Source organism: Plasmodium knowlesi, assembly GCF_000006355.2.
Source record: "Plasmodium knowlesi strain H genome assembly, chromosome: 11".
NCBI lineage: Eukaryota > Apicomplexa > Aconoidasida > Haemosporida > Plasmodiidae > Plasmodium > Plasmodium knowlesi.
Genome location: NC_011912.2, coordinates 2,138,013 through 2,161,293, shown reverse-complemented (window position 1 = coordinate 2,161,293; position 23,281 = coordinate 2,138,013). Strand labels below are relative to the sequence as shown.

At 41.8% G+C, this 23,281-nt stretch overlaps 5 protein-coding genes across 5 annotated transcripts; all 5 read left to right on the top strand.

Moving 5' to 3' along the window:
- Positions 1 to 320: 320 nt before the first annotated feature.
- On the top strand, positions 321 to 1,143 carry PKNH_1146300 (ribosomal protein L41, mitochondrial, putative; the record flags this gene model as incomplete). The annotated part of the gene is made up of 3 exons (XM_002261600.1): positions 321 to 456; positions 636 to 700; positions 1,063 to 1,143. The coding sequence occupies 3 exons, from the start codon at positions 321 to 323 to the stop codon at positions 1,141 to 1,143; spliced, it is 282 nt and encodes a 93-aa protein (XP_002261636.1).
- A 544-nt stretch (positions 1,144 to 1,687) lies between these two features.
- PKNH_1146200 (conserved Plasmodium protein, unknown function) lies at positions 1,688 to 3,793 on the top strand (the record flags this gene model as incomplete). Its single annotated transcript, XM_002261599.1, has 1 exon — positions 1,688 to 3,793. One exon carries the CDS (start codon positions 1,688 to 1,690, stop codon positions 3,791 to 3,793), a length of 2,106 nt encoding a protein of 701 aa, XP_002261635.1.
- Positions 3,794 to 4,323: 530 nt separating this feature from the next.
- PKNH_1146100 (conserved protein, unknown function) lies at positions 4,324 to 5,362 on the top strand (the record flags this gene model as incomplete). Its single annotated transcript, XM_002261598.1, has 4 exons — positions 4,324 to 4,715; positions 4,829 to 4,905; positions 5,049 to 5,114; positions 5,301 to 5,362. 4 exons carry the CDS (start codon positions 4,324 to 4,326, stop codon positions 5,360 to 5,362), a joined length of 597 nt encoding a protein of 198 aa, XP_002261634.1.
- Positions 5,363 to 9,446: 4,084 nt separating this feature from the next.
- On the top strand, positions 9,447 to 17,945 carry PKNH_1146000 (conserved Plasmodium protein, unknown function; the record flags this gene model as incomplete). The annotated part of the gene is made up of 3 exons (XM_002261597.1): positions 9,447 to 17,394; positions 17,550 to 17,600; positions 17,737 to 17,945. 3 exons carry the CDS (start codon positions 9,447 to 9,449, stop codon positions 17,943 to 17,945), a joined length of 8,208 nt encoding a protein of 2,735 aa, XP_002261633.1.
- A 691-nt stretch (positions 17,946 to 18,636) lies between these two features.
- Positions 18,637 to 23,279, top strand: PKNH_1145900 (DNA helicase, putative; the record flags this gene model as incomplete). The annotated part of the gene is made up of 2 exons (XM_002261596.1): positions 18,637 to 20,744; positions 20,867 to 23,279. 2 exons carry the CDS (start codon positions 18,637 to 18,639, stop codon positions 23,277 to 23,279), a joined length of 4,521 nt encoding a protein of 1,506 aa, XP_002261632.1.
- Between the last annotated feature and the right edge of the window lie 2 nt (positions 23,280 to 23,281).

Sequence of the window (23,281 nt, the reverse complement as noted above, 5' to 3'; positions counted from 1 at the left end):
TGGCGAACAAATTAAAGCACACCCAGTAGGAGGAACTGGGAAAATAAAAGGATGTGCCCTTGAAACAGGCGCATGGATCTATGACAATACTTTTGTGAACTCTTTTAACAAAAGGATCTAACAAATGATCAATCGCCAGGTCGTACACTAGATCAACAGTGGCATCAGATAAAAGGAGTACCGTTCCCCCACGTCGCACCTTTCAAACTGTACTACTGTGGGGAAAGCCTAGTCTTTATAGAAAGTGGCCTCCTTAGCCAATTCTTTTTTTTTTTTTTTTTTTTTTTTTTTCCCGATTTGTTGTGGTCCCCCTCCGCACGATGATCAAATTGGACGTTTTCAAGTTGGCCAAAATGGGGCCGAGTAAAGGGAAGGGCCCACTCATCGCAAAGTACGCCCCCATTGGGTTTAAGAAAGGATTCGGAGCTATCGGACTTGGAAGGCACACCAAAAAGGGTACTACACTGTTGAACCATGGGCGGAATTTACAGTCAATGGCATTTCACATGATTGTTCGGTCCATGTGCTCCTGAGCAAAAATGGATAGCCATACTCAGATGTAGTGAAACTGCGATTCCCGCCCGGTGTGTTACATCCCATGTGTACACCTTTTTATGTTTGTTCACCTTTTTCAGGCTTCTTCATTATTAACAAAATGTTGGTGCCCAACTTTCGCGTCCCAGATCTGAGTGATTGCAACGTAAGAACGAGAATTAGAAGGAGAGAGAGAAAAAAAAAAAAAAAAAAAAAAAAACCTATTTGTACCTCTCCACACATTTTGATCAAATGGCAACATGTTCTCCAACACATGAGTGAAGACTACCTTTAGACTGCAGTGATATGTAACATACATATCGGAGACATGTCATACCGATGTATTTTCCACCGTGACAAACATAAGTTGCTTTCGCACATGAGTGTACCTTCCCCTTTTTGAAACCCTCTACGTTTGGATGCTACCATCTGCGTTTAACTTCTCCCTTAAAATAAATAATGAAGGAAATAATTATCTCTTTTTTTTTTCTTTTTTTTTTATTATTTGGGGATAACCCTTCCTCTTAGCTCAAACCATATGTCTCGAGGAAAACGCCACTCATCGTCATGAAGAAGCAGTTGGGCCCCCGCCTAAAAATCCTCAACTGAATTGCGCACATGGTCCCTACATTACACATTTCTGGCGCCTTATATTTGTAGCTCTTTTATTTGATCATTCCTTTATGGTGATTTTTTTTTCTTTCCAATTCTAGCGCGAAGTACAGATACAAAGAACCGTCAAATGTATATCCATCCCTGGTGGTTAAATTGAAGTGCTCCAATCGAATCGCAATTTTGAATCCTACCAAAAGTTGATAAATGCCTGTTCGCATGCATGTGTACCTTCTTTTTTTTTTTTTTTTTTTTTTTTCTTCTTCTTCTTTTCATTCGTTACTTTTTTTTCCTTTTTTTTTTTTTTTTAAATTACCTTCATCGAATGCGTACATTCTGCAAAAAAAGGAAGAAATCTTCACACATTTAACACATTTTAAAGAAAAAAAAAAAAAAAAAAAAAGTTAAGCATACTATGAACTGTCGTAGCGAAGCACATTTAATGAAATGCACTGAGCAAATGGCTACGTCTGATTCGGCGCAGCTTATAACGCACAAACAAAAACAGTAGAAGGGATAAGACCAGGAAGTCGCGGGCCGAATGACGCTACCAATCAGCGAAGTACCAATCAAACTTGTGCTGACGAATAGCAACCGGCACAAAAGCACCGAGGAAGTTTTACAATTCTGTTGCAAAGAGGAGGAGGCACAGGATGGGGGAGACATTTCCAAGACGAATCTTGCTCATAACCCCTCCACAGATGATGCGAATACCATAGCAGAAGAACTTCTGGGCGAACTCCTCTACATAGGGATCATTATCAAGCATGCCAATAAATTACATTCGAAGGAAAACACTAAAAATTGGTTAAAACAAAACGCAAATTATCTTGTCTATGTAGATATAGTACTTGTGAGTGACAATGGGGTGGAAGTATCCGCACTGGCACATAAACTGCATTTGCAGGAGGAGAATTATTTCGCTAGTGAACAGAGAAAAGTACAAAGGTGGGTACTTGGTAGGAGAAGCTGTTCACCTTACAAGAGGAGGGATTCCACAGATGGGGTAGACGAATGTCAAGGGAGGAAAGCACAAGCCAGTTACACACCTCTAGGAGAGATTGCATGGGAGGTGGACCAGGACAGAATTTTCTTCCCACTAGATAATCACAAACATTCATGCGATAACATTGAAGAAATCCTCCTTGTAACGAATGGGCACTACCAATTAGAAGGAGTCATTTATTTTTTGCAGATACCACTCACCATAGCACAAAGGTATCTCAATAAAGAACTAGTTGTAAAGGTTCAGTTGTGTGAAAGCCCCAAGGTGGACAAGGGGAAGAGTGGGAACTCCTTCCTCAACGATAAACATGTAAATGACTTGAAAAATATTTTCGACTACCCGTCGCTGCTTTTGAGCAACGTGCAGTGGTCGTCGACTTTCACTTCAGGAATGGCCCTCGAAAGGGAAAGGAAAAAAAAAAAGAATGGCCGGGATGGTCGCGACGACCACGTTGGTGATAACGACGATGATGGCGACGAAGATGGTAGTGATGATGACGATGATGACCACCGGGAGAGCAACCCCTTCCCACACAACGGCGAAGATATCCGAAGCTTCCTGCCCAACGTCAACATCTACAGCATATGCAAAGGCATCAATAAACTGGAGGAACACTTGCACAGCGCAAGTTACGCAAACAGAGATTTCAAAAAAATAATTTTAACGAAAGAAATTATCGTCACCAAGCCACTTAACATAAAGTGTAAAATAATGGAGCCTTATCTGTACCTGGAAATTGAAAATGTGACGAAACAAAATAGAGTGCATATTCACGAGTTTTTTTCTAGATCGGTCAACATTGACAGTAGTGATAACTTTCCGTTTTCTCTGCTCCCGGAAGAGACCTACAGTCTTTACCTTCCGCTTGAAAACTTCGTGCAGGTCCTCTCCAAGAAAAATACACAAGACAAGGACAGGATGAGGAACTCCCTGCGTAGCTCTGTGCACATTGGTGATGCGAGCAGTGGCTTACAAAACAATTTCCACTGTATCGATTCAGGTGCTTCACTGTATAATTCCTTTTTCCTCAGCACAGAGGCAGGAACCTCTCACCAGATGAGCAAAAGGCGCAGCAGTGACGCACACCAATGGGCAAGCCAAGTTGCAGATGTGACGAAACGATTCAAGAATAGGAATCCAATTCCACCCCACCCATTTGAAGACAAATATAAACGTTTGTCTTTCCACTTCCAAAGCGACAAGAGCATCATCACCTTGTCCATCAAATGGAGCATAGAGGAGACTGCTGATAATTTTATATGGTCCCAGTATTGTATGGAGGTGGAGATGCCCAAACCACATATTTTCACCCTTGAAGTTTCCTTCGTAAAGGAAATAAATTCTTCCTCCGTCCTTATGGCTGTCTTCTCATTTTACAATTCCCACCACGAGGAAATAGACATTCTCATGGAGATGAAAGACGAGAGCGGGGCCCTAAACAATGATGCCACAAATTCGCTCATTTCCTTTAACTCCCTAATCCAGGTAGGTATTATTAAACCATTTCAACGCAAGTCAGTTAGCGTCCGCATGCTAGCCATTATGTTCGGGGTACATAACGTGCCCTTCGTTAAGATTACCAATCGGGTCAGTGACACTGTTTATTATGTCGACTTGGGATCCATCCTCGTCACGGAATAGGATTCCCAGGCGTCGTCACCTACTGGAGAATTTGAAGCAATGTAAATGGGTGCACAGTGAACCTCAGAGGAAGTTCATTTGATAACCTGTCCATGTTGTTACATTCCCTTTTTTTTTGTGTTTTTTTTTTTTTTTTTTTTTCTTTTTTTTTTTAATTCGTCCCCTTTGAGCCTCCATGGAAGGAAAGAAAAACTGCTGCAACATGTGCCAAACTAATCGCCCATCAAAGAATTACACCCTTTCAGGAGGGACCACAAATGCTCACCATCAAGCGCAAACATGTGTACGCCGTCTCCCTCACAACGCGGACAAAAAAAAAAAAAAAAAAAAAAAAAAAAAAATGGAAAACTTCCCGAACGTTTTTTCTGCATATAATGAATAGATAAAAGCAACATTTAGGAAAAACAGTCCTTCAAATGATTCGCTCCAATTTCCTTTCTCCATTTTGTCCTACCACTTCACAAACGAACAAACCCACGCACATGCTTCTTCCTTTTCCGAACAATCATAAGTGCTTGTAATATAAAAAAATGGCGTCTTATCAGAGGTTGTTTTTCCCCCTGCTACTTCTTCTTCCTTCTCTTCTTCACCATTTGTGCATCCCACTTTGCTCATGCGAAGTCTTCAAGGGAGTCACCTCCACCCCACGTGACAGCCCCAACCATGCCAATCAACATGCTCAAAAGACGCAACTAATAAACTCCTTAAAAGGAAAAACCAACCAAATTAGAAAAATGTATAACGCATTAAACGAGAAAAACGTAAACCTGCCTCTTTACCTTTTTGCTAACGATAACGATGAGGAAAAAAGGCAAGTACTCAAAGACCTCTTTTTGAGGGGGTATTTGGATGTCCTGCAGGGCCTCAACACCCCTTTGTCGAAATATTACCTCTCCATGCGCAGCGCACAGAGGGCGCAACGGTAGGTATCCTGCGATTTCCACCCTGCGCCAAGCAGATTCTACGCCTACAGCAGGACGTAAATGCGATGGAGATGCACAACGGAAAAGACACTTCCCCATACACACCACTCAGCACACAAGTCGAAGCAAAAATAAGAAACGAACGGGACCTCATCAACGGTCTAAGCTTGGAAAATAAAAAAAGACACGGTAAGGGGGGGCACCAAAGACGAACTCCTTTCGCAGGAGGAACCATTCGAAAGGGAGGAAAAAAAGAACACTTGCATGTAGTTAAACGGAGTAACCTCCTCACAATTTTTATCCCCTTTTGAAATGGCCACGCAACTTTGCAGTCGAGGAGAAGCTCCGGGAGTATCGATTTTTAAAAGATAATCTTCTGCAGTTGTATTCGACCATAGGTATGGGCTCTGAAGTTAGAAGGGCCATATTTGTAATGGACTCATTGTGGGTGGTTCCCTTTTCCTCCTCCCCTACCTACAATGAGTCCATTACACTTAGTTGTCCTTTCTTTACTTTTCTTCTTTATTTTATTTATTTTTTTTATTCTTTTTCCCCTTTTCGCTTCACTCCTCTATCCATTGCAGAGAAACGCCTTAAATCCGTGGACTCATTAATGGCCCGCTTGGACATGAACCCGAAAAATTAAGAAATACCAAGTGTCCTATTAAGCACAAGAATTTTCCACCTAGAGCGTGGTAATCTTTTCAAGCACATTTCTTCAACAAATGTAAAGGTAGCACAAATGAACACATAATCATTTAAAGTGTTTGGGCGGTTCTTGGCTCGTTCAATAAGGAGCTGTTACGTTGGCCCTCCAAATCGAACACCTACCGATGTAGTGCCAATTTTATCAAATTTTGTTTCTCCTGAGGAGAGTTAAATGTATACGCATTGTTTGACCTCATGAAGAAAAAAATAATCTCCACTGAAATGGTGCATTCAATGGCTTGTGTTACTTTTTTTTTTTTTTTTTTTTTTGTACACATGGGAAGTCACCCCAACAAACATGTTAACTTCACTTCGCACTGTTTGCGTGTCGAGACGAACTCAAAGCGGGTTCCCTTAGAAGTGCATATTACGCACCTTCCCCTCAGGGGAGGTAACCAGAAATGAGATGCGCTACAACGAATTTGCAATGTTGGGTTCACCCGTATTAGTTAAGTTTCCAGCTCACCAAAGCTCTACCTACACCCATTAGTATCCTACTAATATATGGAACACACGTATAAAATTCCAATGGTCTTATCGCCAAAGAATTTATGGGGTCCATATGCCATCCATATGTGTGTACCTCTAGATATGCACCACACATATATAATCTGCTCTTTAGATATGAAGGAACCGTTGGTGGTGCTTTTTCCAAATTCTCCCCATGGGTAGTTGAAAAATGGGGGGCCGCCATTACAGGCCAGGATGATGAACCCAACGGGGAGTAGAAGAATATTCTCTTACCATGATAGGTTTCAACAAGTTCATATATACTTTCAAGCGCTAGATATTTATTCAAAGAAAACGAGCAAAATGCAATAGGCCACTTAACTCGTTCCTTTACATCAGAAGTAATCCCCTCTGGGGGGGGGAAGTGCATGTTCTGCAATTTTCTACAAAAGGAAGGATCTGTTAACATCGGTGTTCCTACGTAGATGATTCCTATGGATCATCCATATGTATATGTACGTTTTTTTTTTTTTTTTTTTTCATTGGGGTGTGTAGGAAACAGCACACGCACATATGGATGTAAAACTGCTGTATGGGTAAGTCATCCTTTTCACCCTATTTTATATTTTAGTATCGACATCACAGCCACACGCGTAATACTGTCATTCCTTTGGAAAATGCAGCATCAGAACAGTTTGACTATATTTTTCACATATTTTCGGTTCAGGTGTGGTGCTCCTCATGCAATTTTTTTTTTTTTTTTCCTATCCATGTAGATAGCTCAATAATATGATTCATCCCCCTAGAGTCATTCTTGCCCGCGAAGCGAAAAAGCCGACGTCACCCCGCGAAATGGGGGAGAGTCAACAAGGGGCGATAATATAATTTTATTTTACTCATATTTCACAGGTTAAGGCAAACGTTATATACATGGTACATGTATTATACCCCATGTTTCTTCACGTCACCACCTCCGTTTTTTTTTTTTTTTTTTTTTTTTTTTTTTTTTTTTTTTTGTGAACTTTGCCTTCCCCCTCTGCCGTAATTCGTCCCTCAACAGGAAGTTTTAAATTGCTACTTGCTGTCGAATTGCACTTCCTTTTTTATAGCGCTTGTCCGCGTGGGAGAGAGGGCACAGCACAGGGGGACCACATCTGCAGGAATCGCGCAGACCAACCCCCGTTTTTTTCCCTTCATCCTGCGCCATGCACGCGGTGAAGAAAGAAACCCCCCCCCCTTATTCTAAGGAAGAAAAACGCCCCTTACGGAGCACCCTATGCCCCATTTAAAATGTGGCGACCGTGGTGCCAGAACTTCCGGCGCCAGGAGGGAGGAAGGCCTGAAAAAAAAATTAAGCACCGAATATATTTTATAAAATATATGATTATGCATGTAATTATAACTCAGTAAACAGCGGCCTTAACATTAATCCCCTTCCATTGTACTTATAATATATCCATGTTGCTATTTGCTTTTCCCTTCACAATGCGCCACATTTTGGTGGGGACATTGCCATTTTTACAAAGCTCTTAATCCTGCATATTATTATTTATATGTACCTATAAAATATATGTACCGTACCCGTATCATCGCAATTTTTGGTGGTACCCGAAGCTTCCCATAAAATATGAGAGCATTATATGCGCGTTATTTTTTACCCCCCTTTTGCTTCTTTCGAAATTCATGCGTCCCTCGCAAAGGAGGTTTTTCTCCTTCGCATGTACGTGTACGGACATGCATACGGTCGTACATGTTAAAAATAGTCACATGTAAAGAATTCATAGCGAGAACATAACATACCCTTCTCCAATGATTGCGTACCTCCTGGCATGTACACGTATTATTAGTAAACTTTATAATATATATAATACTATTATAAGTTTCTTTCGTGCGCGCACTGAATTTAAAAAAAAAAAAAATAAATAAATAAAAAAGGCTTGTACGCGTGAAAAATGAAAATAAATAACTTTTCCTTTATTTACTCATTTTCATAAAGGAAATATATATCCCGTACTTTTATGTAGTACATGCGATTTTCACTTTTAAGTGACTTTTTGCCTGGTACCTTTTGAAAGCCTTTTTACGGGCCATTTCGAATAGCAACATTTTTTGTAGTACCAATTTTAACGCCAGAAAAAAAAAAAAAAAAAAGCGCCATTTGTGTGGTATACCGCATGCTGAACAGTCAGTACATGCAAGTACGTGAACGCATTTGTGCTATGTTTGCCATGCTTGACATCCTATGCTTACCCGCATAAATGCCAAAGTTATGTTAACTTCCAACTTATGTTTTCACGCCGCACAATTTGCACGAATACTTTTCTACTTCCACTTACCCCGCGCCATTCCACTTCCACGCCAACTGCGCTAGCACAGCAGTAGCACGCCTTTTTTTTTTTTTTTTTTTTTTTTTTTTTTCCCTCCTGCTGGAATTTTTTTTTTTTTTCTTTACCTTCTTACGTGATGAAATAAGATGCTTACCTTGCAAGCTCTTATTGAGGAAAAGAAAAATTAGCAAAGGAAGCTGCGAAGAAAAACGACGAAGCGAAGCAAACAATGTTGATTGTGCAAAATTAAAGCATTTTCAAAAAAACGAACCACGTGAACCGCGAAAACCGACAAAACACCAAAACACAGAAACACGCAACACACTAAAACGTTAAAAGCAATAGAGTAAAGAAAGCAACGACACGGCCAACTAGGCCAACCCCGTGCTAGCTCGACATCCAATTCTCTCCTTCCAATTTGTCATCTAATTTGCCGCTCAATTTATTAAAACATTGCAGGCGGTGCGCGTTTGCAGTAGTTACAGAACACCTCTATTAACGACCTACATACGCACTTTGCCTCCGTGTAATAGTAAAAAAAAGGGAATGCGCCAAAGGAAAAAAAAAAAAAAAAGAAACGCATAGTTAATAACGGCCGGGAAAGGGAAACATAAGAAGTAAGTAGTCAGTCCCCTTCTGACACTGAAAAAAAAAAAAAAAAAAAAAAAAAAAGTGGGCAATTAATGACTGCTAAGTACGAGGAAAATATATACATACGTTACACAGATACATGGCCGTACTTTATGCACATGTGTATACTGTGTGTATGTGACATCCTCTTGAAGCTTTCCATAAAAGTGTTTCCATCTTAATGTGAACACATCTATGTGTAAGTATTTTTTACCTCCTTGTTAGTACTTGGTTTCTTTCTCCCTTTTAGCGGTCCTTAATTTTTTAATTTTTTTTTTTTTTTTTTTTTCCTCCGCATTTCTCCCTTTTGTGCTTGCACCTGAATCATTGCACACAACAGTCGTCGCGAATTCAATTGTGATAACGAGCACACGTATTTTATGCGAAACATTTAAGACGAGTGTGCTCTGTGTTCATATATGCCCCGTTTCGTCATACGAGGCTGTACGACATTCCTCCCGCAAGAGCATATCCAGTTACACGGGGGAATGCCCAACTGAGGTCAGCAGTCGCGAAACGGGTAATCACGCAGGCAACGTGACAAGCTACGTGGCAAGCAGAGTGATTTTCTAAAAGCACTTACTCAGACACAATTTGACACATTGCTTAAACCCGATGGAGGAAAACAACGTATCCGAAGAGGCTGTGCAGAGCGCTACACAAGAAGAACACCCGAATGAAAAAAAGGAGCAAAATGAGGAAAACGCACCAAGTGGCGAAAATGCGCCCAATGAAGGAGAAAACGAACCAAGTGGTGAGAAGACATTAACGGCGGAAGACTTCCAATATGATGAAAACAAAATTGTCTACACAAAAAATGAATTCCTGTACGCCTATGTTGAACTGATTCTGAATGAGAAGGGATTAGGGGAGGACCATGACATCCCCCTATGCAGCAATCAGTTTAAATTTCCAGAATTATTAAACGATGTAAGAAAAGGGGAGGATGAGAATAACCACTTGGGAGGTGAAGAAGGAGAAAATGGTCCCAGTAGAAATAACGCAATTGGCGATGAGGAGGATGGAGGAGGTGCCCACAATAAATATCATCATTACAGAAACTTCGCAGAAAGAATAAGCGCATCTTCAGCATTTTATAACAACGAAAATGATAGTAGAAGAATTAAAAATGATTTTTTCACCAGGGATGCGAATAACTTCATGAATAAAGGTAACCTCCAAGATTCGACTGACTCTAACAATCCGATGAGCAACCAGAACAGGAGGAACAACCACTTGCAAAAAAACAATAGATTCAGCAAGTTCTTCGATGGAGGGAATACGGACACGCTTAACATTGGCGGTGGCAACAACGGAAACAACAACAATAACAGTGGTAACCACCCTTATGGAGGTTCGAAGAACCAGTTTGAGGGTGGCCCAGGGGAAGGCACCACCCGGAATAATTTCACCAGGAGGATGAATTTCCATACCGATGGAAGCAACCCCGCCTTCGTGAGCCAAAACAGTGCCGGCAATAACACCCTGGGAAGTAACCCCATGGGAATCACCAGTGGAGCGAACAAAACCTTGTGGAGGGAGTTCGATAAGGGCATTTCCTCCTGGAGATCCTCCAAAACAAACAACAAGACAAACGAAAACGTGAAGAATGATGCAAAGATGAGAAATTCTCCGAAAGCATTTAGCAAAAGTTTTGCAGATAATATGAAAATGACATCCCCTTCCACACAAAATTCAGATGACGAAAATGAAAATAATAACGACATGGCAAGGAACATAAACAGGACTAACTACCCCAAAGACAAAGGACCAATGCATATGAAGAGGGAAGATATGTTTAGCGATCAATCCTTTGCATACAAAAATTTACATATGAATAATAGTATGGGTCAAATGAGCAACAGTGCTGCGTTTATCAGCCACTTTAACAACAACACCGCCAATGGTTCTTCTGCTGCTGGTGCTGCTACTTCTGGTGGTGCTACTGCCGGTGGTGGTTATGGATACCAAGTGGGAGTCAACTCCATGGGACGCCATGCACAGGAGAACAACGACGGAGTACGTAGCAACGCAGTAGGGGGAGACAACGCCGCCAACAAAAGATCAGTGGAGAATATCCCAGGATCATTAAACCATTCAAATGCACAAAACAAAAATTTCAACTTCACCTCCCCCTCTTCTGCATTTTATGGCAATAAAGGAATTAGCAATAGTGGTGGGCCCAAGAAAGGTTACAACGATCTGCACAACATGACAGGTACTAACGCTCCCGTCAGTGCTGCAGCGTTTATAGCATCAAGTGGCGGCATGGCAGGTATCAACAATGTGAACGCAACTGACGATTGGAAGATGAAAAAGTATAAGAAGATCCCTACGAGTGGAAGCAACCCAGAGCAGCAGCAACAATCACAGCAGGCGCGCATGGGGGAAGAGAAGGCCAAGAGAAGAGATGGCCGAAATGAATTTACCAATATGTTTATGAACAAGGGTAATGACTCCAACAAGCTAAATATGCATAGCATGGGGTCCATGCAGGATATTAATTTGTACAGTTATGGTGGAAACACTGCCAGTGGAGGAGTGCACCACACAAATGTTACTCACAATGTAAAGGGAGGCGGAGCAGGTAATTTCTCCAATGCGGAGATGATTAGTAGTGACATGAAGGATGGACGAGGTAATCACATCATTGACGAAATGAATAGGACTGGGCCAAATGGCATGTCTGATGCGCTGCATAACAGCATGGGGAGAAAGATGAGGAGAGGTGAAGGGGGAATGGGAGGCAACTTCTCTGCGGCCCATGATATGATGAGAGGTTCACCCGGCCACGCCAGCAGCGGAAACAACCAAAGCGGCATTGGCAGCACCCCATTTAATACCAATCGAGGCGCTAAGGGAAACCAAAAGAGAGAAACGAAAAATGAGAAAAACGTAATGGAAGATGACTGGAGCAACATAAGGAGGAAACCAAGTTTTGTTGATAACAAAAAGGCAACGGATGATTTCATGTGGCACAAGATGAGCGAGCAGTTTGATAAAAACAACAAGATGTCCTTCGATTCGATTTACCTGAAAACGGATCAGAGCGCTGTGGCCAGCCTAACTCGAGGTCTAAACTATGATCACAGCAAAGTGGGGGGAGCGAACAATGAAAGGAATGAGAGTACGGAGGGTACTAACCACACTCTTTCTGGCAACGTTGGAGGTAACCTTAGCAGCAGTGCCTTTCCTCCACTCAAGGCGAAGAAGGCAAACGATGGCTCCTTACCAGGTTTTACAGCGAACATTGGAGGGTTAAAGTCGAATGAGCAGCAGAAGGGCGCCTCCAATTTGCACCCCTCGGCAGAAGGCAAACCTAGCGATGGAAACGGAAACAACAAAATAACATCGGAAAAAGGAAAAAAGAAGAAGAAGGGAGATAAAGATGGTGCAAAGGGTGGTGAAAACAGTCAACAGAACGGACAGCAAAACGGACAAATGAAAGGCCCCGGGGAAAATGTTAAAATGAACCCTAAGGATACAAGTAATGATAATATATATAATTCATTTCATGAAGGAAAAAATTCTGCACTTCATGAAAGCAGCTACTATAAATTTGCCCTTAATGAAAAAAAATATGTCCATAAGAATAATGATCTTAACGTTAACCCTACCGCTAATGTTGTGAACGTTAATAAGAGTAAAAATGTGAACGAAAAAAAGGAACTCATTTTTAATAAATTCCTTGATGTTGATAAAATCAATTTACAGGAAGAACATAGGGGAATGATGATGGTTGCCCAGAAAATAGATGAACACGACCTGTGCAGAGAGTCCAATCAACAGCCCTACCGCATCATGAGTACTTCTTCCTCTACGCAACAACGATCGCAACAAGCGCAACAATCACAGCATAACTATGGCGGCCTACACCCAACACACGGTAACATCATCGGAAAAACGGACAAGCGGAATTTCTTCGACACCAATAGGAATACCAAAGCCGGCTATCCATTCCAGGAAAAAGAGAACAACAACAACAACAGCAGCAGCAGCCTAAACGAACGCTACTTTCTAGCCAATCGCTACGCCAAGTATGACCATTTCAGGAGCAGGAAAATCCCGGAGGACAGGGAGAGCATGATGGGGGGCATCCCACAGGAGAGCCTCTTGCAGAAAATTAAGCGGAAAAACATGAGCACTGTACAAAGCATGAACAACTTGAGCAACCCGAATGATGTACATTGTGCGAACAATATGCGCAATCTGGACAACGCGGACCACACTAACAATCTAAATAACAGCAGTGCCAACGATGGTATTCTCTCTCAACAGAGCAACCACAAGGAGCATGGAGGTGTTCCTCTCCCCATCAGTCACTTGAATCAACAGTTTAACCCAAATCATTTCCAGAACAATCGAAACGGAAGTTTAATTGACCTCGCCAATAGCCCCAACTGTATGGAAGAATCGATGAGCACCAATAATATATCGTACCTCCTGTCCGTCCTGAACAACGCAGAGGCAACAGCCGCAGCAACGACATCGGGAGGTGTGGCCGCGCTGAGATCCACGCAGGCAGCTACCAATAGAAACGGAAGCGCCCTTCTTACCAGTACAATGAAGGATGGAAGACCCATCCACCTTAATCTAAGCCAAGCACATATGAACAACCAGAAGTACTACACCACAGCAGATATTGACAGAAGCAATGGAGAAGTTCCAGTGGATAAAGAAGAGTTAACGATGATGGAAAAACAAAATATCCTTTTAAGAACGATTATGAACAAAATAAAAATGGAGGAAAATATTTACAACAAATTAAGCGAAAGTGAAAAAGAAGAATTGCTAAAGGAACTAATTTTAACCAATGCTAAGCGTGTGGACCCGTATGGGTATGGTCAGGAAGATACATCTTCCTCTTCCCCCCTACTTAGCATGATTGGCAAAAATCTGTATCACCAAGGTACTGAGACTAGTGGTGATCTTGAAGAGACACACCTGAATTTGAAGAACACCACCACTAGCATGGAACTTATCAATCACATGTATGGAGGAAGTGCTGATGTGAAGCGTATGAACAATAGATCCAATGTAGCCACTACAAACATGGTTTCATCGCCTTTTGGAAATAACTACACCAAAGGGGGGGAAGACGATGGCGATGATGGAAATAAGGACCAGTGTAACTTGAAAAATAATATTAATAATATGAGCGAAAATGAGGCCTTTTCCTATGCGCAGGAAGTGGACTATGCCGGGCGGCATCTCCTCTATGAGGACGGAAAAATGAAGGCTCCAGTAGACCATGGAGAGAAGGATGATCATTCGATCAGCCAGGTGAATACGGTTCCCCCCGTGCAGAGCAATAAAAAGAGCTCCTTCATGAATGTAAGCAGGTGGCTAAAATACTTCAGTAGGGATAAGGGGAGCGACGAGGTGGAAGGAACTCAGGTGTCAACGAAAGAGAAGGTCATGCAGATAAATGAAGCGCATCACATGCACGACAAGAATGACGGGAGTAGCAATAATAAGGGAAATCCATCCGAAGGAGCAGGACTGGTGGCAATCGGATATGGTTATAACAACCAAGGTAGAAATGTTCAACAGAAAGTTCACAACAATAATAATGCTGATTATAGAGCAGATTCATCAAACCATTTGCATGAAGAAGCAGAAGTTGTAAAAACCATACTCGGTGCAATGAAAGAGGAGAACAAACATCAACTGTACAATAGGGTGGACATTATATCCTCCCCCCCCTGTGCCCTTAACGAGAAGGTAAGCACCGGAATTCACCCAGGACGTAACATCGTGGAGGATTTTTCTCACAAGGGAATGAATTCCACTGTGGAAGGAACACAAAAAAATAGTGATAACCACAACAGTGTGGATATATCTAATAATCACTACATGCACATTATCAACAGAATAAATAAAATCAGGGGAGATGTGTGGCAGTACAAAGACCCCGCAGGAAATGTACAAGGCCCCTTTTCATCAGAATTGATGTTCTACTGGTGGTCCCTGAAATACTTTCCACAAAATTTGCCCATCCGCTTTAATGAAAATATGCCTTGGGTTAGCTTCAACGAAATGTTCCCACCAGGAACATTTCCTTTTGTTTTTCCACTGACGAGTTTTTCAAAAAACAATTACAACATGGTGAAGAAGGATAACGAGCATTGTTCTTCTGCTCAGCAGAATAACGACCTTAACAATAATATGGAGGGCTTCAAGAGGAGATCCCCTTTGGAAGGTAATCGCCTCAATAGTGGTGGTGAAGATAACAGCGATACGAAGAACTACCTGCATGCGAATGTCACTGCTAGCCACTTGAGCAGTATGAATGGCCTGAAACATCTAAACCATTTGATAAAGAGCCAGGATAATTTATCAGCAAAGAGTTATAACATGGATGTGACAAAGAACCCAGGGGGAATGATACTAACACAGCCAGATGGAACAACAAGAACAACATGCATGTACAATGATAAGGAGTATGCAGATGTTCGTGATGGAGGAAAACCCAAATCGGAAGTGCGCATACCAGAGAGAGGAGAAAGAGATCATACCCCTAGAAGGACAATAAATTCCACCAGTAGTGGTACCAGTGCTCGCACCGATAAGGAAGTTACAGACATGGAAAAGAATCTTCCTTCCGATGACGATCATCATCGGGACGATAATATTAAAACAGCAACGCACTCATACAAGGCCACGGGAAATATGCAAAGTCAGAATAATTATGCAGGAGCCCATCACTCGGTTGTAGTACCTCCCATCTCTACAGAAGCGGCAATAGGGACGCAAAAGTTTTCCGCAAATTACAAGGATGGAAGAAATGTCATGGATAATTTGTCACATCACACCAGAGGAAATGTTAGTAGATTCGCTGAAAGTATTTCCCACCACGACACGAAATTACCCATCGGGGAGAAAGGAACAAATCGTCCACAGAAAGAAGCAGATCAGGATGAGGATCCATTTTCCAGCACAATCAGATGGATGCCAGAAAAAATGACAAACTTTCCGAAGATGTTCGAATTTGCACTTAACGAAGAGGAACCAAAAGAGGCAGGAGAGAAGTTTTCTCCAGGTGGAATTTCGCCTCAATTGAACAAGAATACTGTGGCACTTCGAAACAAGAATCAGCACAGAGCTACGGATGAAGAAGAAGAAGAAGAGGTGTCCACAAAATTACGCGACTATAACAACAGTAACCTTAATGACAAACAAATGAACAAATACACGGCTAGTCATTCACTCAATGTGAAGAGCGGAAACGATCAACCCAGTGATAAGGTCAATACACAGGCTAAAAGTAACAACGTGGTGAGTGACGAAACTCTTCAAGCCCCCCTAAATGACGCGAACTATAAACGAAACGTGGCCCACCATGAGGGAGGCGGAAAGGCCAAGGCTAAAATGGTCCCGTCGACCGTGGGAAGTGGAAAACAAGCTAAGGACGACAAAGCCACTACGAGAAAACCGCAGGAGGAAGAGGAAACCAGCGAGGGATACGCCACTATGAAGAAGGAAAAGAAGGGGAAAAAGGGAAAGCGAGAAAAGGGAGAGAAGGCAGACAAGACGGATAAGGCGGATAAAGCAAATAAGGTGGAGAAGACAGAAAAGAATAGAAACAAAACCAACGAAAGTGCCAAAGCAAAGGAAAAGAATCACCAACAGATGGATGATACAGCTAGTGTGAGCGGAACACACTGGGAGGAGGCAAAGAAAAAGCGAAAGGGTGATGACTCAAATAAGACCAAAGCTGATGAAGGCGAAAAGGAGGTAACGAAAAAAACTAACAACACAAAGAAGAAGAAAAAGGAATGTTCTGCAGAGGTGGTAGGTAAGAATGGTGAAGCGACCTTGCCACAGCAGTTGGTACCAGAGGAACAACAACACCGCGAGAAGAAGGCCAAGAAGGAGGGAAAGAAGGCGGATACCAGTAAGGCCGGAACTTCCATCGCGCCAAGTACATCCATAGCGCCAAACGAAGCCAACGCAGTGAACACAGCCAATACAGCCAGTTCGGGTAACGCAAAGGGGACCGAAAAAAAAACGGAAAAAATGAAGTGGAGCATAACGGGCGAGAGAAAAATAGACAAGCTGGTGGATATCATGAAGGGAGAACAGAAGAGTGTAAATATGAAGATAAAAATTGAGAACTCAAAAAAAAAAATGGCAGGAATTGCTAACGGAAACAATGCAAGTGGTGCCAATGGCACAGTGAAGAAATCCGGCTGGGATGTCTCCTTCAACACAAATGTGAAAAACTCTGACAACGTAAATTTTCCGCATTTGTCTACAGGGGGAGGAAACAAACAAAGTAAAGCAAAGACTGGGGCGAAAGGCAGCTTGCCAAGTAAAGTCAACTCCCAAAACAAGGACACTGCAAACGCGACTTCCAGCGGTAGTGGTGGAACTATGGCTCCGTTCTCCATGGCAGCTGAGAACAATAACGCCAAAGGAGGTGTTAGCGCAAAGAACAACACAGATATTTCAAATAAAAAACAGAGTGAGAAGAAAAAATGGAAAAGCGGAGGCGGCGATATGCAAATGAGCGAGGAGGACAAGAAGTTCCCACCCCTTCTGAATTCTACGTCTGTCAAGGGTAAGGATGATTTTGCACAACGAAAACCTCACGTTCGCAGCTATTAGCATCTGCGTTCTTTTCCTTTGCCGTGCCGTTATTTCCCGTTTATACACACCCTTTCTTTTGTGCATCTTATTACATACATGTGTATCCTCCCTTCCGTCACTTCTCAGTCGAAAGCACCAAGAAGAAAACGAACAGCCCCTCAGACCGGGAAATTACAGGTAGACCTTCACATGCCTGTATAAGGCCTCCACGTTAATGGAATACACCTCGCAGTATATTTCCTCCCCTTTTTGTTGCCTTCCCCTATATTTTTCCTTATGACCGCGTGATATACCTTTTGCCACCACTTTACAGACCTGAAGCAACTGACGAGCCTGTGCAAGCTCCCCCTGGACGACTCCCTCTTGAACTTTCTAAAGAACTTCAAAAAGGCCGACGAAATTTACGCCTTCTTGCAGCATAGCGTGGAAGATAAAAAGAAGCTCACCCAGTTTGCCAAGGAGTTTATAAAAATAAACTCTAAGAATGACGTGAGTGGCCAAACTACCAAGAAGAAGAAGTAACAATGCTAAGTTTTGTTTTTTTTTTTTAAATTTTTTTTTTTTTTTTTTTTTTTTTTTTTTTTTGCGTTCCCAACGTTTCTTCATTTATGGTGAACTCCCTCCATCCCGGTGGAATTTTTTTTTTTTTTCGATATTTTAACTTCCATTTGATTTTTTCACCTATCCCTTAACTCATTTAAAAAAAACACTCCAAATGACACGTTGCCAACTGGCCTGCACATTTTTTTGACATATTGTAGTAGCTCTTGTATCCCTGCACGTATTACGAGCGTCAAAATACCCGACTGCAAATGTACGATGCGTTTGCGGAGGACCAACTGTGCAACTTCAACCTAACGGTATTATTAAAACGCAGAAACGGTATGCCGTGCTCGGTCAATCAACCGGCATATTCTTATGTAAAAAATACCAAGGCGAAGTGCCCTCCCCCCCTTCACAAGGGAGAAAAAGAGCCTTCTTTTGTATACTAAATTATATCATCAAAGCGCCGTTTTTCCCCTTTCAGCGTCACACTCATGTTAGAGCGGGTTCTCCCTTTATGTGATGCTCTGTAGGCACAGCAAGAGCAGGAAGAGAGGGGGCGGCACATCCTTTTCATCCCTATATGTAGAATGCCCAATTCGCTAATCCAAGTGCATGAATTGCACAAAAAGGAACACACCACGGTCATTTGATGATTCGCACGGAACAAATGAAACATCGACCCCCGCAAGTATCGCCACTTGCAGGCGGCACCAACCGTTACCCCCAGAAGAGGCGTAGCAGATACTTTTCCAAAGCGATTAAAAAGACCACCAGGAAGGAAAACACCCCCTCCAAGGGGACATACGCAGGGGGTGCAGAAAACTACGCCATCCCCATCTCGACGAGCTTATATAATTCGACTATTCTGCATGAGAAATTCAAGAGTACAGAAGCAAATGGGGGTAAAGAAGCAAGACTGTCTGATGGAACCCCTCATAGGCACCTCACCAATAATGGGGAGAAAACTCCCCCCCCCAGATGGGATCGGTCATTATATAGAAGTGGCACTTCCCCCCATGGTGAGGAGAATTCTCTAATGCGTAAATTTAGAAGGATAGTAACCACGTACCACACCTTTATGGATCTGATGAGGAAGTTAAAGTTGAATAACAAAGAAATGGGACGGTATGCCAAGTGTCCTACTTGCAGTAACAGTTCAGTAATTATGAAGGAGGGGAAGTATGGGATCTACTTCGAGTGCACACAGTGCCATGAGAAGGTTTCTAAAAAGAGAGCAGAGGATTCCATGTTTGGTGAAAGAGAAAAGTTGTTCCTTGAAAATAAAAAAAAAATCTGCTTCGAAATGGAAAAGCCCGACTCCTACCGCATTCACCACTTTGGAAATGTCAGCTTTGCCAACGACTTCAACAAAATAGTAACCGACGTAATCAGAGAAGTAGTTACCGATTTGAAAAAAATAAAAAGAAATAGAATAAAATATAGGAACATTATAAAGTACATATACAGGATCAATACATCTATCCATTTGTTCGAATGTAGAAAGAGGAGAAAATTGAAAATTTTCCGTCCTGCTAGGGGCGTCTCTCATGAGGGGTCCCACTCCGTCTTCAGCTCCAGTTGGAGTTACAACTTTTCACTCAGCCGAAAAAGATATGCAACCATTTTTAGGAAGAAGAACTATGCGGAGGTAGCGCCCGAAGGAAGGGGGAAAGATGAACTGCTATTTCTGTACAATTCCAAATTTGTAAAACATGTCGAAAAAAAAAAAAAAAAAAATAGCCATTTATTTAAAACTCTAATTAATAGGTACACCCAGTGGTACATAGATGGACGTGACTTCTTCGATGAAATGAAATATCTTCCATTGACTTGGAAACCCAGGGGGGATTACATACAGAGTGGGATCTTCCCCTTCCACATATCGAAGGATATTAAGAAGAAAGCTTCCTTTAGAAGACTCAGCGTTGACAGTAACAACTATCTCTGTGGATGCGTCTTCGACCTCTGCTCCTACCCTCTAATGCTACGTTATTTTGTATTCCGCTTATACGACCATTGTTTTGTGCACGAAATTCCCAGCTGTGTCTTCCACTACTTTGGACACATCTATCCCAGGGTACACGAGAAGACACGGGTACATAAGTTCTTTCTGAAATGGAAATTCTCCAACGTCATGCGGATGACCTACGCGAAGTATCAGCAGAACGTTAAGGAGTGGCATCCACCGGAGGAGTGCCTTCTCGAAGAGGCGCATTCACCACGCCTTGCTGTGACTGCTAATGTGGGAGGACCAGGAGCATTGGACCCCATTCCATGCCCCAATAAGTACTCCTCCCAGGATGATAACCATATAACCAGATCGTACAATTTGGACGAGCTAGTCAAAGCCTCCTACCTTTTCAGTCGAGAAAAACTCAGAACTCATATAATGAGACACCACTACACGAAACGTAGGAAAAAAGTGAAGAAACAAATTTTCAGAGAAATTAAAAATAGGTGTCTTGAAGAAATAAAAAAGAAGCTCCCAAGGAGAATTCAAAAGGTGATCCTACCGTATCAACTAGAATCTGTGTACTTCTTTAAAAAGCAGAATGGAAGAATATTAATTGCCGACGAAATGGGACTAGGCAAAACACTCCAAGCAATTTGTATTTTACACTTTTTTCGCCTTTACCCCACCCTCATTGTAACTCCGTCGTCTTTGAAGCTTAACTGGGCCTGCGAGATTGAGAAATTCTTGCCTGCGTTCGACCCCGCCAAGGTCCTCGTCGTTGGTGATTCGAACGACTTCCCGAGGGGGACTCGCATATACAGGTGGGTGATACAACCGAGTGCGGATCGACCCAATAAAGACATCACCACTATGCGAACGAGTAAATGTACAAACACCACCCTTGATATAACGATAAAAATATTCCCCTTCACCTCCCCTACAGAATTATTATCGTCTCCTTCGAGCTCTACAGAAAATTGGCCCACCTCATAAACCAAATAAACTTCAAACTAATTATCGTGGACGAAAGTCACTTCATAAGAACAGTGCAGTACGGTAAGCAAAGCCAGCTAGCCAAAATGATCAAAGGGACACTTAGAAAGACAAAAAAAGTTATTTTCCTGAGTGGAACTCCCTCGATAAACAGACCCATCAATATATACCACCAAATTAAGTACCTCATAAACAACAAGAAAATTTTCTGTAAAAATAAATTCACCTTTGGAGAAGAATTTTGCAAAAAATATTTTTGTAGGGGAGAAAAAATATTCGAAGAAAATTTACGTTCCTGGGAATTCCACCTTTTCTTAAAAAAAACTGTCATGATAAGGCGGTCCATTTCAGACGTTTTTACTTCTAACTTTCCAGACTTGAAGAGATTCTTCGTGTACTTACCTCATGGATCTCACACCATGGACAAAGATGATCAAGTCAATTTTTTCTCATCATCTCCGTGTGCTCCAAGTGAGGAAGGAAATGCCATCCAAAGTACCGGGAAGGACTCAGAAGAAATTCTATCGGCTGACTCAGACTTCGCAACCCCCAACAGACAAGCTCTGAGCGAGTTTTTCCACGTCGAGATTAAAACGAAAAAAGTAGAGGAGGGACTCTCGAAAGTTGTTCATGCGATGAAATATATGGAGAGACATTTCCCCGGGAAAAAAAAAATAATTTTTTGCTACCACCTAAATGTGTGTAAATGTATAGAAGAGGAGCTGCTAAAAATGATAAAAAGAAAAAAACAAACTGAACAAGCTATTGTAGACTACGTTGTACTAAATGGAAATTTAAGCGAAAAGGAAAAGAGAGAAAAAATACAATTCTTTCGCATGAACCACAGCTGTCAGTATGGAATTTTCACTATCTGCTCAGTTAGCCATGGACTAGACTTCACTTTCTGCAACTTGTGTTTCTTCCTAGAATTTCCAATAAATTTCTTTCACCTACAACAGTGCGAAAGCAGACTGTTTAGGAAGAATCAGCAATTCGACACTTACGTTTTTTACTTCCTCTTGAAAAATGGCTTAGGGAGTGATTACAAAACGTGGAGGAGGTTCATGCTGTGTGCACATAGCACTCGCTCTATCCTGGATGGGACGGAGTTTGTTGCCAAGGATCTTCTTTATGAGAACGTTTCCGGGGACATGCCTATGCTGAGCGGTCATAGTGGGTCGTGCGGGGGTGGAGATCTTTCCAGAAGTAGTTACTCCGCTGAGCAAACCAGCTGCCACCCGCGCAATGAATTATTGACTAACCAGCCACACAACGAATTATTGACTAGCCAGCCACACAACGAATTATTGACTAGACAGCCACACAACAAATTTAGCACCAGAAAAGGGAAATTCCTCTTCCAAATAAACACGCTCACAAACAGAATCCACGCGTACTACAAAAACAAGAAGACCAACTTTCTCATGGAACATTTGACCAACCGTGAGGGGCAAGACAAATCAGGAACACTTCTGAAAAAATGCGCGACTAAATTTTTGCAAAATTACAACAAACTAAGCGCGAACGAAAAGAAGTTAATTGAAAAGAAAAAATGCGATATGCACATATCAGTCGTTCGGAAATTGCGCCATGGAGAAAATAAAATGAGTCCCCTAAAATTTGAGAGGTACATAAAGAACATCACCACAAGCGACAAGACATACATGAAGACGTACCTTAAAAACAGCTTCAGAGGAAAACTGCAAATCTTCTATTATCAGGAGTATGATGAGAAAAGAAACACAGTTAAATGTCTGCAATGTAAAAGTGAGTTACCCCCCCGTGCCAGTGCCAATGCCATAGTAGGAGAATACAACATCATGAAATATTTACGAGACTACTCAGACAGCGCAACAATCGAAAAATTTCATAACGAGTTTGACACAATTAAAATGCACAAATGTAATGTTAAGAATATTTGTATATGTGATGAGAGCAATATGTTTTGCGAAGGAAAGTGCAGGATGTTTTATTTTTTAAAAAAAAGTTCCACCACTATACGAAGATTAATTTATGAAAGAGATAAAGGCGTTTGTAATATTTGCAAATTGGATTGTACAATTTTAATTAGGCAAATTAAAAGTCGAAAATATTTTTCAATTAACGAAAAAATTCATTATTTTATTAAAAAGTATCCATTATTTATTGAAGATATTAATCACCTCAAATTTATACTTGAGAAACCAACGGATGGACATATCTGGAATGTGGACCACATACTGCCTGTCTTTAGGGGGGGTGGAGAGGCCTCCTTTGATAACCTGCAGACATTGTGTACCTTCTGTCATAAGAAAAAAACAAAAGACGATTTGAGGAAAAAAGGGGAAAGTAGTAATCCTATGGAGAACTCCTCTCCATCATAATG